Below are 13,539 nucleotides of genomic sequence, written 5' to 3' on the forward strand. Positions count from 1 at the left end.
TTAGCAGCAGTAAATATATACACACACCTACTGAACTCCAAGCCCCATTTGGTGTGAAATTCTGGGTTCCACCCTCCTATTTGGTTTCATCCCTAGGCTACAGAACTCCCCTGCTAACAGTGCTAAGAGTAGCTTGTCACTGATGACTGCGGAAGTGTTATTGATGTGGATAAAGCAATAATTTATTAATCCTGAGAGGAGAATCAAGGGCAGACTGTAAACAACACATCATGAAGGATCCCAGCCAGCTTGATAGACACACAAATGCATGTAAGATTTACCTAAGCAAATCATACAATCACAAAATAGTTTGGCTTGGAAGAGATCTTAAAGGTCATTTAATTCTAACCTTAAAGGTCCCTCTGCTGTGGCCAGGAACACCTTCCACTAGACCAGGTTGGTCCAAGCCCCATCCATCCTGGCCTTGAATATTTCCAGGGATAAGGCATTCCACAACTTCTACAACATCATCCTATTTGCCTAGGTCTTACCACCTTTGTAGGAAAGAATTTCTAATATCCGATTTAAATCTACCCTCTTTCATATTTAAACCATTTCCCTTCATCCCATCACTCCCTGGAGCCTCCTCTTCTCCAGGATGAGCAGCCACAGCTCTCTCAGCCTGTGTCTTCGTGGACCTCCTCCAGACTCACTCCATCAGGTCCATGTCCTATTTAGGTTGGGAGCCCCAGAATGGACACAGTTCTTTGCCTCGTTATCAGTCACAATTTCACTTCTGCTCAACCAGGGCATCCATAGCGGTAAATATTTTAATGCTTGAAACCAAAAGATCAGGGTAAAATAAAAAACCTCAGTCCACAGAAAGTCTGTCTGGTCCTGAACCTGGTATTGTTAGTGACTGCTAGTGGGTGCATATGGAAGAATAATTTAACCAAGCAATTGATGTTTAGGAGGCTACTAAAGCCAGACACAGGATCTTGTCCCTTCTTCAGGCCCAGGCTGTAGGACACTCGGGGATGTTTAAAATATCCAGTGGTGGCCATCACGGCTGTCCAGTTAAATGACACCCAAAATGCTGAACAGGAAAAAAGCTCTAAAATTATCTTTTTATGTATGGCTGCACCACTATCTTCACAGAGAGCACCACATAAACATGATCTAAAATCTGGAAGTTAAATTCAACATTACACGCTTATTTTCATCAGTAAAAAGCCTCCAGCGTGATAGGCTGCATATACTGGTCTCAAACATTTCACTTTGGCACTTACTATTTGTAGAGTCTGTTTTTATCAGTGTTCAATTACTCATCCTGTACTTGCTGTCAAGAATATATATAAAGAAGAAAATGGATGTCTATCTAATACATAGCCTAACAGCTTATTTTTTTAAAAAGTTACTTTTCTCCTATTGTTCATAATTAATTTTACTTATCCTGGGCTGCTCCTTACTAAGAGATAACAGTAGCTGTCAAGATAAAAAGCAGTTTTCAAGTTCATTTCTATTCTGACTTTGATCCAATGACCATGGAAGACAAATTCTCAGTGACTTCACTGGAGTCTGGGGTCCCTTAGCACAGAAGTTTGCTCAAAGGTACATGCTCCACATGTTCAGTAATTTAGAATTTGACTTATACTTGGAAGTACTGGGAAACTACTGATGATTTTAATAACACTGGTGAGAAAGAGCAGACTGGGTCTCAAGTGTGGCTCCTCCTAAGCATGTATATCTGTGGTTCTATTTTCTCATTCCTGCAATTCATTAAAGATACTGAGAGAATCAGGCAACAAATAGTTGCTGCCAAATTGCTTTAAAATCTTCCTGTAGCAAGATGATTCTTCATTATTGACAGAAAAGTAAAAAAAAGATTTCTGCAGAGCACAGAGCCTCTGCCACATGCCTCACCTCATTTAAAATAAAACATGGAGATTTGGCACAAGCTGAGGAGCTTGGTTGACTTCTTGGGCATTAAACAAAATTGACTACATTGGTTCTTTGTTTCCTGTATTAAGCATTCTGATGGCTCTGGGGTTTGTTGTCTTGGCTCTGCATTCTGCACCAAAAAGTCTGAATCTGTAATGATCCTTCATATTAATATGCAAACATGAATAAATCAGACCAGTGACAAAGTTAGTCAAAAGAAACTTAGGTAGAGAAGAGTAAAATAAAAAACAAAACCCGTATCAATTACTGAGGAAAAACGTAGGACAGTCTGGAACCAGATAAATGAAACTGGGGAAAGAAAAATGGAAAAGTATATGAGAGGAATTGTTTATCTGAGTTGAGTTCCACAGGTGATGTTAACAGGAACATGAATAAAAAAACAACCCACAAAAAGAAATTCTGTAGGAAAGACACAGAAAGCTCCTAGTAAAACCCTGATTTCCTATTCTGTACAGAATTCACAAAAATATCACAGAATGCATAGTCTATCCATTTTTTTCAGCTACATCTTTCAATGAAGAGGGATATGGAGTCAGACTACAAATGAGAAATTTATTTAGATTTATGAATAAAATCCTCTTTTTCCATTCAGAGGAATACCGAATTGTAAATCTAAATTAAAAAATACAGCTTTGCTAAACACTGAATTTCATTTTTTAAAAGTCAAAAGAAGAGAAAAGGCAGAGAAGGCACTGAGTCACAGAAGTTTTAGAGAAACTCATCATGAGTGCATTGCATGAGGAGCATCTGCCATGCTCCTGCAAGACTGAACCAAATCATTCTGGAAGATAACAAGACCAATGTTGCTGGTGCTACGTCTTGAGAAAAAGAAATAGATTTAGATATCTCTGTCCTCTTCTTGCTTTTACTGAATAGAATGAGGAGACTGAAAGCCAAGAGCACAAAAAGTTGAAGGTATTTTTTTACTGAGCTTTGATGGGGAAAAAGAAAAGGGACAAATCTTCTCCAAAGTACTGACTGTTCTTTCATAGTCACCTGCAGTTTTTTTCATCCTCAAGAATGACACAAAATTACTGTGGGAGTAGTAAACTTCTGTTCTCAGAACAACAGTCATTGGGAGTAGCACTTGGATGAGAAGGCCATTAATTTTAAAAGCTTTATTACAAGCTAAACTGGATATGCAGCACACAACAGGATTATTGCTTAGCTCTTTGGAATATATTTTTCATCTTCTGATAAAATTCAAAGTATTCTAAGTATACCTTGCAGACTAAGGATGTATTTTATTTCTCCCACCGTTAAGGAGCAGAAACATTTCAGGGACATGATGTCACTGAAAAGGCCAAGTCCAAACCTTTCCAACCCACACTAATCTATACAAAACCCACTATAATGTATGCACACTAATTGTTTCAACCACAGTATAAATGCTTGTAGGTCTATAAATCCGTTTTAAAAAGACAACCTTTAATTCACCCAAAAGAGGTTAAGCTTTCAAACCAACTTTAAATACACATTGCACAGAATTAATTTGAAAATGCATACTAAGACATTTTTTGGGATATCACTTGAAATGCAAGCTCCTAATTTATTTTATTTTGGGAGAATAAAGCTCATGCCACAAAAAGACAGCCATTTTTGTCAACCTCTGTAGCATAGTTAACCCAAGTAATCAGCAAATGGTGTTATCCTAAGTTCTAGAGGATGGAAATACTGCCAAATACTGACTTACTGAGCTCAAACACGACCACTGTTTACAGAACTACAACATGGTTTTCACATTTTCGTTCCAAAAGTTTCCACAGCTCTGTGTATTAGGCCACAAGAGGGCAATCCCATACATTCATAAACAAACAACAAGCATGGAATGTGGCATAGGAATAACACCTAAGTGAGCACTCCAGAGTGAAAGATGTTTTTTTTCTCCAAAGTTCGACCAAAAAGCCCTCTTTATCCTCACCAATACACCATACTTCTATCTGATTTTTAGAGTAATTTCTTAAAATGGATGCTGCTAAGAAAAGCTTTTATGATATTTTAAAATAATAATGGCCTAACTAGTTACAGAAATGAGGAAATGCAAATGGAACTACAAGGAAGTCCAAACAAGGAAGTGCTCAGAGAAACTCTGGCAACATCCTTGGAATTTCTTCAGTACTACATACAGTACAGTAAATCTAGAAGTATTTATGCAACATTTACTGCAATAAATGCATAGGAAGCCTTACCCTGAGCCTCTGAACTTGACAGCCTTGTTTCTCCGTCATTTTCAGAAAGTGACTGAAATTTGACTCATCAAGCAGGAGATACACTGCAATCCCTCTAGCAGATGCCTCAACAATTTCTCTGAAAATATCCACATCTGTAAACATATCCATAACGATGGCGATGACCTGAATAAAATAGAAAATACACAAATCATTGTATTGTATAAACACATATATATAACTCTTCACTGAAGCTTACACCGGGCAACTAACACACATAATTCTTACACATCAAAAAGTTGTAATATTTTCCATGCTGCACCACTTAACCTGGAAGGATTTTCAAGATCACTGGATCTTCTTTTTGAGAAGTCAGATGATAGGTTGTGTGATACTTGTCACAAGTACCAAAGTCTGGTAAAGAAGTTGGATCACTGTATGTGACATGACTGATTATATGAGGAAAAGGAAAACAAGTGGAAAAGAAGGGGAAACACCAATATGAACATAGGGGAAAAAAATAACCATCATAATATAACTGCAGTGTACATTAAAAAAAGTTTGAGATAATCTTTTTGTACAAGGAGCTTGTTCCTCTTTCATCATCTTCTCTAAAGCTAATGGCTCAGGAGCTTGAAGGATTCAATAAACAGACACTGAAGAGCTGAGGACCTCAGGATCCATATTGATTCAGTACTCTTACTGGGATGTAACTTCCTCAGCTGGTGAGAGCTGGTTCAAGAATATTACAGTGCTGACCACCAACTACTGATGCCTTTCAGTTTATGAGGTTAAAGTAAATATTCTGACTGGGAAAAGCAATGTCTTGCTAAAGGTGTTCTGGAGCTTATATACTACTGATATATTATTAGTAACTTGGGAAGAACTAGTATTGAAGTGTTAAGAGGAAATAACAGAGAGAAAAGGTATCTACGTAATTTTTAAAGAGAATATTCTTATCCACTGAAGTTTTCATGTAAAGTTCCAATGAGATGTCTCAGGTGTAAATTCAACTCAAACATTTCATAGGTGTCAGTGCAAGCTTTACCATTTTCACTAATTTTTAAACTATCTGTACTTCAGCTTTAACTGTGTAATTAAGTCACAATCACTCCACTTATTTCAGAACTGAAACATTTACTTAACTCAGAAAATTTGTTAAATGCTGTTGCACACATCTAGGTAGCAGTTAGGTCCCCCGTCAGTCATCTGAATGAACCATCTTTTTGAACCCCACATCCTGGGAACTAAAAGACTCACTTATGCTAAACACGTACTTAAGACACTAAAATTACTAATGATAAATATTAACTAGAGCTGACCTGCAGAAAATAAAATAACAATGTCATTAGGAACGGTAAAAAACAACTCCTGAAGTAGTAAAAATTGAGGGACCTGGCCTTACCATAACATGTCACCTGACAATAAAAAGACTATTTACAAAACCTTGAGTCAGAGAAGAACTGAATAGCATCAAATAATTACATTCTTTCAAACACCTAAGGTAATACAGCCAAGAACTACCTCATTTATTTTATTGACTTTTGGAAAATAAAACCTAAATGTGATTTTTAACAGTACAAATCGTATTTCTTAACCTCAATTTGAAAGGAAAGATTGAAAGACAGAAGTTTATCTTGACTCTAAGGACCTCATCAATTTCAGACTACACCTTCTGCTTTTTCTTCCTTCTGAGATACACAATGCTAATTGAACATGGCAACTTTATTTATTCATCTGTCTTGTTTCACGTATGTCTGAACAGAAATCTCCCAGCACTGATCAAATGCATTAGGTAAAAAAGACCAAAGAAGAAAGTCTGTTCCCAAATAGTCCTGTTCCTCCCTCTAAGCTCCCTAATTTCTTCTTAACCTTTCTTTTTCTTCAGGTCTTTTAGAAATATATTACATTCAAGGACCTATTAAAATGTAAGAGATAAATCCTGAGTGAATTCATTAGCATAAACTGACACAAATACATGGAATATTCAAAATGAACAGTACAGCCTTCAAAAATAATTCTAACCTTTTCTTATGGCAGATATCTAAGATGCTAATTTGTTCACAGCATTTGTGGTTGCAAAGGTTGATATGCAAGAATTATATGGTAAAAATAAAACAGGAATGAATAATAAACACTAAAAAGCAGCACTTACTGGAATGACCATATCTATCTTTATGAAGAGGTGAAGAAAGAAATAAGTACATAAGCAAGAAGAGCAGTATGCTGGTGGAATTAGCACTACTTTGCAGATATATTGTAACTCATGAATTGGAGAGGGAAACCCTCTGTCTTCAGTAGTAGAACTTTTATGAAACCTGATTATTAATTAAGTTTAACTAGTTAAGTTTATTAATTTTGGAGTTAATTCTGAAAAAGCATCAGGGTAGACTTTGCAAGAAAAAAGTGGGTTTCACTTCGAGAGCTGGCATTTTGAAATCTAAAGCTTGTACTAGCTGAAAAATCCTCACCAGTTTTAAGGACATGTATGCAAAGCCACAGTCGTGATCCCACAGCCAACTGAACACTGATCTGCACTTTCCCTGGAAACCAGAGATGACTCCTGTTATACCCTGATTAGCTTGCCCACCTGTTCCAGTGTTTCACCACCCACAAAGGAATCCCTAAATCTCCCCTCTTGAAGTTTTAAACTATTTCCTCTTGCCCTTAAAGCCTGGCTTTAAGATGTTTTAAACTTGTTTAATTTTTTTTTCTTTTTTTTTTTTTTGGCAGAGTGGGGAGATACATTTCCATATACATTTGTCTACTCTACAGCAGAAGGTAGTATTGGACCTGGGGAAAGTAAAAGGTATTCAGTCTCCCAAATTTTGATTAATTAAAGATACCAATATTTATACAATACAGTCACAGACCAATACAAGACCAATACAGTTACTTCAGAAGATGTATTCTATAATGTGTATCTATCTTTAATTACAGCAGTAATAACAGCTGCAAGATCAGTTACATGCTACATCACTCTGGAGGAAAAGATTTTTACTACTGTATTTTCACATTTGGTTTTGCAATTGCAAAGCTCATTTCCACCCTGATACTTACAAGAAGCAGCCAAATAGAAGTGAAATCCAGAATGGAAGCAACCAATAAAATTTAAATTTCAGAAAATAGGTTTGAAAAATAGTCTGTTCCACAAATTCTATTTCTTTTGGGAATAACAACACTATCCTGCGTCTAGCAAATTCCCCCAAGGCAGAACACTCCAGTGTCATACAGTAGGTTTCTTTATAAACTGCCATTTTTTTCCAAAGCATATTTGTTTTCCAAAAGGCAGAGGTTTTTTCAAAAACAAGCACCAATGCTTTATAGGAAGCACAAAGGACATCCAGGCACACATAGAACACTGGATCGGTGCAGCAGTTTTCTCATCAAAGCTGCAGAACTCTGGGAAAACTCACCAAACCTTGGAAACAGATCATGATCCTGATTAAAAATAATAATAAAAAAAAGATCCTCAGTTGGGAATAATTAGGCATTCCATACTTTCAGAGAGAAAAAAAAAACAGTTGGTGGGGCAGATAGGTGCTGTGCCTCATGTAACTGATGTGCACAGCCTGAGTGAAATACCAGATTTGGTACTGGATAGAAAAGCAGATTGCAGTGATCAACTAAAATGAAGACAGAGCAGAAAACAATGTTTATAGAAGTCTTCTTCCCCCAAAGTTAAATTTAGATAATCTTAGATTGTTGCTACTAGTCTTTTCAACTTATCTGCCAGTTCTTTTTTTAAGGTGGTGACTGCTTTTTGAAGTTAAAGTTTGGTTTCAATGGCATTCTTCTTACAGGAGAAGAAAATTTGCTGAAGTGAAAAAGCATGTAATTACTCTTAATAAAGCTGATAGTTTTATCAATTTAAATTATGGCAGTGGTAGAGCCACATTCTATTATTCTTACTACTGTCTTGACATGAAGACAATGGTTTGCAAGAGAAAAGTAAAGCCTCACACACCACTTTAGCATTTTAGAAACATTTAGTATAGGCAGAGAAGTAAAATTTTGTTGAATAATGCTATTTTTATGCAAATCTTTTAAACCACACTTTTTGGTAAATTGATGTATTTTATTTAATTTCCACCATATTGAGTAAAGTAACATTTTAAAACTCATTATCTCTAAACTATCAGACCATTTTAACACAAAATTCTTTTCATTCTTTAAAAGTTTTGAATTATCTCCACATTGAGGGAATGACTAACTCTTGTCACAATACTAGTGATAAGGTTAACGAAAGACAGACAAACACCACATATTTGGAAGGCTTAAATGAAGAGCTGTAGATAAAATTTCCTGAAAAAAATGTGCAGGTTCTTGCAAAATAGCAGCTTAAGTACATGGCTAACATGGCATCACACTGGATATTACGAAGCTTTAGATGGAGGCTGATCCTCAGTTGATCTGGGGGAGCCAGGCCATATATTATATGGCCAAGGTGTGGTTCCTAGGAGTTGGTAGTTTGGGCCTATTCTCATGCACTGTATTTGTTTAAATGGTTCTCATCTTCAGGAACCAATTCTACTCAAAGGCATATAAAGATAGAAATTGCCAGTCCTAATGCAGCTATAATCAAACATCTCCTGACAATGTTCAAGACACAGCCAGCTAAGGTCCTAAGCAACCTGGTCAGATCCTATTGCCAGCCTAGCTTTAAGAAGGAGGTTGGACTGGAGAACTCCTGAGGTCCCTTCCAACTGACCAATCCTGCAATGATTCAGAATCTTCATTCCCATCATTGTCAAAATCTAAGTAGACTTTGCCATGTTTGGTTGTAATGAAAAACAAAGACTAAAAATAAAGAATACTGAGAAGTAATGGAGTTTTTCTGCTTTACTTCTCCCATTTTTGTGAGAATTTTGGTAAGAAAAATCAGTGGATTTTAGACTTCATAACTCAATTTTAGGACATTATAATCAACCCTTTCAACGGGTGTGTACTGAAATTAAGCCATAGATGTAATAATGAAAGGCCTTTACTGCTAGTGCTCTGTAAGTCTATTTTGTGAACTAGTGACAGTTTCATTATCCCAGTATCTTCACTCCCTTCACAAACACCAATTATAATTCTTTAAGGGATACCTTGCAGAGTGTGTCAATTAACACCTCCTTTGATACAAACATTATTGAGGAATTGTCTAATGCAACTGCTTCCTTAGGTCAGGCTTTTCGAAAGAGACACCGACCATTACATTATTAACCTAGGAGGGAATGATGCTAAACACCTACCCTACTCTGCAAGGGTATTTGTTTCTTGTAACCTACGTGAGGCTTGCTTTGGAAGTGCTATGACAGAAAACCATACTGCTGTGCAGTGCTTTTGAACATCCTTACCCCAAGACCAAAGAATTAGACTTCTGATAGAAAAGATAACTCTGTTTTCATTGGCCTTATCCCTGGTACTCCAGGCAAATTCCTTTCCATAGATCTGTGTTTTGAAGAAAATCTCTTTGTGGAACAGGCTCAGTGCTATCTGAATCTGGCCTTTCTCAGAGAGCAGGCAAGTCATGATATTTGCAACAGTGCAGAAAGAAGATATGGTACTATATACCTTGCTATTAGCAACAGGAGGCAGGCAGCAAATTGACTGGATGGGTATGAGGCACCATAAAAAGAGACAAATCGTGCGAATGATTTAGATAACCTTCCCACTAGTAAAGTATATAATACACACCACAAATTATTGGGTTTTATTTTTTAATTATGTTATGCTGTTGCTTCTAGTTGAGGGTCTAGATCAATGATCTAAATCATGATCAATGATTCTATCTATGATCAATGGTGCAAAGTTGAGTTGGAGGCCTGTAGCCAGCGGTGTTCCCCAGGGATCAGTACTGGGTACAGTCTTGTTCAACATAGTCATAAATGACCTAAATGAGGGGACAGTATATCCTCAGCAAGTCTGCTAATGATACAAAACTGGGAGAAGTGGCTGATATACCACAGGGCTGTGTTGCCATCCAGTGTAACCTGGACAGGCTGGAGAGTTGGACAGAGAGGAACCGAATGAGGTTCAACAAGGGCAAATGTAAGGTCCTGCAACTGGGGCAGAACCACTCCATGCATCAGTATTGGTTAGGGGCTGACCTGCTGGAAAGCAGCTCTGAGGATTCTGAAGTCCTGGTAGATGTTAAATTAACCATAAGCCAGAATTGTGTCCTTGTGGCCAAGGTCATCCTCCCCCTCCACTCTGCCCTAGTGAGGCCACATCTGGAATACTGTGCTCAGTGCTAGGCTGCCTAGCTCAAGAGAGACAGGGAACTGCAAGAGAGTCCAGACGAGGGCAACAAAGATAACTGATGCATCTCTCTTACAAGGAAAGGTTGAAAGAGCAGGGGCTGTTAAGCCTGGAGAAAAGAAGACTGAGAGGAGACTTTATCAATGTCTATACATATCTAGAGGTGGGGTATAAGGAGGAAGGAGCCAGACTCTTTTCAGTAGAGCCCAGTGACAGGACAAGGGGCAAAGGGCACAAGCTGGAATACAGGAAGTTCTTCTCTGGACACATTCAAAACCCATCTGGATGCAGTCCTGTCTAATGTGCTCCAGGTTATCCTGCTTTAGCAGGGGATCAGACTATGTGATCTCCAGAGGTCCCATCCAACTCCAATGAGTCTGTGATTTGGTTATTTTGTGATCCTACTAAATCATCTGACATCCATACCTTATAGATCTTTTGCTAGCACCAGGGTGCTTTTAAGATGATAGCTCATTAATTTTGTGTTAATTTTTTTAAACGAAGCATAGCCCTGAAATGCTTTGCACAACACAACATTGCATTGCAAAACTGACTTTGAAACCATTGCGAGTTGCACCTGAATATTCCAGGTCACCTTTGGGCTGAGTTCTCACACAGCAACTGTAGCACCACAGAAGTCTTGAGATTGAGTGCCAAAGAGCAGCATAAAGGGAGAGCCCACCTCTATAAACAGAGTCTAGGTACAATAATACAAATAGTAATCAAACATCCAAGTGTGACCCATTTTCCTAAATTACTTTACCAATATAATAGAAAAAATAATAAGATAATTTACACTTATGCAACTCTCATTAAGTTAATGTCACTACTTGTAATACATTATCACCAAAATTGGCTCCCTGAGATCATATTCAATTTATTTAACTTGGCTCTGCAATCAGAGAGTAATAGGCCATAACCGTACAGTATACTTCGAAATGTTCTTCCATTATTGGATTGTTTAAAAGCAACTTAATTAACTAGAACGGGCTACACTGCCTCACTGGAAGCTCTCCTAAGCCTCACTACTCGCTTTTTCTCCATCTGCTCCAAAGGGACATTTCCACCATCAATTCTGAGAACAGACACAGCTTACACCTCGAAACTGAATACATGTTGTGTTCCAATCACCAAGCCACAGCTTACCATGTCACATACCACCTACAGGGCGTAAATATTTTTGAGGTGAAAAGTACATTTAACTGGAAAGAAAATTATCTTCAACATGCATGTTAGCAATTTCCAATAACCTCAACAGCTTTCCTCTGTAACAGGATGTTAGACATGCTCTACATCAATGAAAATAACTCAGAAAAAAGTCACTGTCCAGAAAACAAAAGGTAAACTAAAAATCCAGACATGCAAAACAATGTGGAAAATCAATGCAAAGTATTTTCAGAAAATTATGAATGCGGCAACCATATAAAATGTGATATAAACAGTGTAACTGTGTTTAATCCTGCAGCCCCCATGGCAAAGCCTCATCTGTCCTGTGCAACACACATAAGGAAGATGTGTGCTAGGGAAACTTTTTAGCAATCAGTAACAGGGACAAATGTCTTGATTCTGACAGCAAAGAATGATATGGCAGTGAAAACAACAGCTCTGAAGAAGGAACTGATTTAACTTTCAAATGCACTAAGAAAATCCATTTTTTACAATGCATCATCTTGTAATAATTACCTCACAATTCAGCCTTTTGCTGCAGTTAGCAACCTTTGTGCATCTTACTATGTCTCTAAAAAAGCAGATCAGAAGATCAGGCTTACCTCTTCTATAAATGAAACTAAAACTAACACAAGAGAAAGATAAGATCTCTGAAGAGCAGCTAAGATTGTTTTATTTGAGAAATGTGTGTACATTAGCCTTCTGCACTGCCTTTCAGAAAGCTACTGCAGACTGAGCTAGCAAGTTATATACGTACCATCTTAAAATGACACCATCAGTGTTACCTGTTCAAATTCATGCAACTGGGAATTTTATAGGTATCTTGCAAAACATATGGGAGTGAGCTACATTAATTCCATAAATGTGATCTGTATCTATGGGCTAGGTAGTTGTTACTCTGGCTGAAGGATTAGTAAGAACTCAGATTAAGACGGCCAAATTACAGGAGGCACCATCTCACTAAGGCTGGCAGCAGAGGAGATAATTCCTCTGAAGTTTTACTTCCACACATACAGAATTGAATTTCAGCAAGTCACCAAGATGAGAGGAGGGAAAGGGGTATTCTGAGAATTCTTCATGGGGACTTTCCAATAAGCATTTATTAAACCTAAATCTTGGAAGAAGGGATTTGCAAAGAAACAGCTGTTGCCCGGCGACTGACACAGCATAGCCTAGAGAATATTTACCTAAATCTGCAAAGAACCATCATGCATGATTAAAGTAACAAACATTCTCAGTCTTCAATTTTAACACTTTGCTTTCTGTTTTCCATGCTCTCATCAATAACTAAATGGCTTTTGAGATTTAACATGCAAGATGTGTTCTGTCACTGCAAACAGAATCGGGCAGAAGTCCTACAGAGAAGCACGTAAGGCAGCACAAAGAATCCTTGACACGATGGAGGGAATGTATTTGGGTGCTTACTCTGCCCTTTTTTCTCTTGCCATTGATGCCGTTGCTCTGTTCTCAGTGCCATGTGGGCTGCAGATGGTTGGGTTGCAGGATTTTAATATTTGTATTTAGCTCTTCAGAATGTTCTTATTCGCTGTTACTTGGGAAGCTGCCAAGCTTTTCCCAAAGAAAGCAAACGGAAAGGAAATGCCAGGATTTTCTGACAGCCTACCAGAATGGAAATTCATAACAAAAATATAAGGTACTTCTCTAGCCTCCAGCTTTCTCTATGTTGAATTTCAAAGACCCGCTGCTTCAGGAATATCTTTTTTATTTAAGGAGTATTAACAGATTTAATATGTGGGTTCTCACTGTATCCCTTAATATTTAGGGAATGTTAAGGCTATTTGAATTAGTATTATAAAGCCATACTTTTTATTTTAAACTTTTTTATAAGTAGAAGTATTTATTTATTCACGTGTGCCTTACTTAGTGACTGCCCAAACCCAAACAATGCTCAACCATATGTGATAAGCCTCAATTATTTTTTTTCTATGTGCAAAGAGTAATTAAACTCTTGGTAAATTTTACTATTTGATCTACCTCTCAGGATTGAAAACATCATATGAAAACCCCAGAAACCAGTCCCAGTTTTGAGACTTCT

General features: G+C 37.5%; 1 protein-coding gene across 2 annotated transcripts in view; it reads right to left on the reverse strand.

Annotated features, from left to right (window-relative positions):
- Window positions 1-13,539, reverse strand: part of FAM83B (family with sequence similarity 83 member B) — a 48,553-nt gene that overhangs the window by 8,309 nt on the left and 26,705 nt on the right. For both annotated transcript variants that reach the window (XM_071741704.1, XM_071741705.1), the window contains exon 3: window positions 4,092-4,256. In XM_071741704.1, the coding sequence (XP_071597805.1) occupies window positions 4,092-4,256 (165 nt within the window). The remainder of the gene's footprint in view (window positions 1-4,091; window positions 4,257-13,539) is intronic.

This window comes from Heliangelus exortis, chromosome 3 (assembly GCF_036169615.1).
Source record: "Heliangelus exortis chromosome 3, bHelExo1.hap1, whole genome shotgun sequence".
NCBI classification, from domain to species: domain Eukaryota; kingdom Metazoa; phylum Chordata; class Aves; order Apodiformes; family Trochilidae; genus Heliangelus; species Heliangelus exortis.